This window comes from Priapulus caudatus, unplaced genomic scaffold (genome assembly GCF_000485595.1).
Source record: "Priapulus caudatus unplaced genomic scaffold, Priapulus_caudatus-5.0.1 Scaffold213, whole genome shotgun sequence".
NCBI classification, from domain to species: Eukaryota; Metazoa; Priapulida; class Priapulimorpha; order Priapulimorphida; family Priapulidae; genus Priapulus; species Priapulus caudatus.
In genome coordinates, this window is record NW_014577274.1 from 81,759 (window position 1) to 84,799 (window position 3,041).

The window sequence follows — 3,041 nt, forward strand, 5'->3', positions numbered from 1 at the left end:
AAGGTCGCAGTGACCTGGTTTTGGTACTCTGCACACCTTCTCCCCAAGATGTGTAAGTACACCAAGTTTGGTCACGCTAGGTCTATTAGGGGTCGAGTTATAGAGCGGAAAGGAAATTCTCTGCGGCGGACCGAGCGGCGGTGGCGGCTGGGGAAACATGAAACCATAATATCCCCGCCAACTTCATCGCGGGGGATACAATTATACACTGGCATGTTATGACCCAATGGTTTTTCTGGTCACGTACATGGTTAGCTGATATGGAAAGGGCAACGCTTTTGTTGTTGGGAGATTATAGTATTCTGAGCAAGCTATATTCTGAGCGAGCAAGCGAGTCGAGAGTCCTGTCAGGTTTTGTTGGGTTTTTAGCACGTTCTATCTCGAAAACGGTTATGGTAAAAATTCTGAATTTAATAAGATAAACAGTCGAGGTACGTGCCTCTCTGTCTAGACTACAAAGTTTGATTTCATAAAATGATTTATATTAAAAGTTATGATATCTGAAAGTGGCTACATTGACTCGAGTGAAATGATGGTTGCTCAAATATAAACAATATGGCGGCTACGAAACCGCAGTGAAAAGCGTTTTTCGAGTTGTTTCTTCGATGAGCAAATATAGGCTTGATACATATTTTTACAGTTTTCAAAGCTAACGTTCAGTTAAAGTGTAGTGATCGAGTTATTTACTGACGTTTTTACAGTGGTTTGTTACATAAATTTACGTGGAAAGTTCGAGGGAAGCTACCTTTAACATGCTATCATTTCTGTAAAACTGCCAAGCATTCTACAGCTATATTACAGAAGTAGAGAAAAGTTCAGAAAAAATACATAGATCCAAGAGATAAAAAACAATGTAGAATCGCAACAAGAACACCGTTTAGAAGAGAAAATAATAAATATGAGCATTTACCTTTGACAGTACAGTAGAATTACACTCTTGCAGCGCTTCTATCAAACTGAGGAAGTGTAGGTTGACCATTTCTGCAAGCTGAAAAGTACCAAACGGCTTTTAAAGCATGACAGATTTATATAAAATGATATATACGGAAGAAGTACAATTAAATTGAATGTTAATTCACCAAACGGACCTACAAAATTTAATACATCCAATTCTATTACACAACTATTTATGCCACAAATTTAATGGTTTAAGAGAAGATTTATTATGTTTAAGAGTACGAATAAATGATATATTTACATATTTATAAATACATAATCTGATATTCATGCTATCAAAAGCAGATAAATAGAGCAGATAATAAACAAATAATTATATCTATTATCTACTGATGATAATATGCAAATCGTGCCGAGTTATAACTGTCATAGCTCATAACTGTCATAGCTGTCATAACAATTCCAAGCTATTCCTGTCATAACGTCAAAATTTAACCACACGAACCATCAACACTCTAAACTCCAGAGAGCTGCATGTTTCAAGCAAACTTTTGAAAAAACTAGTGCATGTAGCAATAACAACTATCATGGCTCGCATGGTCAGGCATACTACAACACAATAATATTAGCTGACAAACCGCACACACAAAATAAACATGGTCATCGCAATAACTAAAAGCGCATGCATTTATATATATACATAAGATTAATATTCGTTTCCATTATTATTGTTTTCGACAAGCACAAGCATGTTTCTAGTCATTTTATATACGTTGCAAACAATCATGCTCAAGCAGTGCAAAATTGGTAAGATTTTATCTAGTTTAAACTCCTCAAACCTCTGATCGATCCTGATCGGCAAGAAAAGAAAGACCCAAAGCATGATATTCATTCGTTTAAAATAATTTTGCACTAATTTTCCACACATCGGTCTACATAGAAATAGATATACGGTATATTCGTTGTTATTACATTACGAGAACGAACTGAAATGTTTCAGGAGAAATTAACTATAAATTCAAACCGTGAAGGAAAAACGCATACGTATTTGAAATCGCAATATTACTACTTGCTGCCACAAGTGACATACGAGCATTATCTTTCATGCATTAAAGTGTGAAATAGCGAGGTGCAGAGCTATTTTGCTCCTATAAAGCTTTTAATTGTTAGCAGTGAAGTGGCTTTGCTACATGTGCCAATGTAAAAATAAGCGTGTGTTTATATATATATATATATATATATATATATATATATATATATATCAAGAGTAACATAATAATCTCTATTATGTACTGTTGATATATATATGCCGTGTATGATAATGTAACCTATACGGTTTTCAAAACGTCACGAGACATTGTTCTGGACAAATATCAATGACCGGCACAAAATATCTGTCTTAATTATGATGATGATGATGGGGAAGAACATGTAGCGATATTGTTTGTGTTCCTACTGAACTAGTTACTTATCTTTGGTAAGAGACCACACCACCTATAGTAATACCACCGCCTATAAATTTAGGTTTTTAAATCAAATAATTATTATCACAGAGACAGTGTGTGAATGAATATCAAATTCTACAGTTGTCATTATCCGTAAAATCACGTAGATACGAATGTAAAATTCTGTCAATGACACAGGGAAGTATGGCCAGGAGAAACCGTTACACAACATCATAGGTGAATAATGACAAATTTTTCAAATGTGTCATTATTCCCCCCACCCCTCCCCCCGATAACATATTACAACGGAAACATATCTGCACACATGGTGTCTACGATACGTTCGCGATTGTGACTATGGGTTTATCCTAGATTCATTCTCCTATGCTCACCACTTTGGAGTGCGAGAGGAGCTGAAGAACGCCCGGAGTGACGCGTCCCCAGAAGTCCAGAATAGTCACCGAGGCGATGACGTGTTCTTCACTCTGCGGCGGATTCATGAGAGCCATCTGCTCGCAGTACATCGTCCACAGCTGCGCGAAGAGACATCGATCGACAGAGATTAGACACGGACGGTGCTACAGGCTAAATAAACGTTGACCATGACTTCGTTTACACAATACGCGTGCGTGTGAAAACGACGTCCTGACATGCGCGCGCGTGTAACAACGACGTCGTGACACAGGCGCGCATGTGACA

The 3,041-nt window shown here is 37.3% G+C and overlaps 1 protein-coding gene across 2 annotated transcripts in view; it reads right to left on the reverse strand.

Annotated features, from left to right (window-relative positions):
- Positions 1 to 3,041, reverse strand: part of LOC106807418 (protein unc-79 homolog) — a 27,400-nt gene that overhangs the window by 6,866 nt on the left and 17,493 nt on the right. Inside the window, exons 10-12 of one of the 2 annotated variants that reach the window (XM_014809741.1) lie at positions 2,735 to 2,875; positions 1,737 to 1,748; positions 911 to 988 (exon numbers count right to left, since the gene is read on the reverse strand). In XM_014809741.1, the coding sequence (XP_014665227.1) occupies positions 911 to 988; positions 1,737 to 1,748; positions 2,735 to 2,875 (231 nt within the window). The remainder of the gene's footprint in view (positions 1 to 910; positions 989 to 1,736; positions 1,749 to 2,734; positions 2,876 to 3,041) is intronic. The other variant, XM_014809742.1, reaches the window with a different exon arrangement.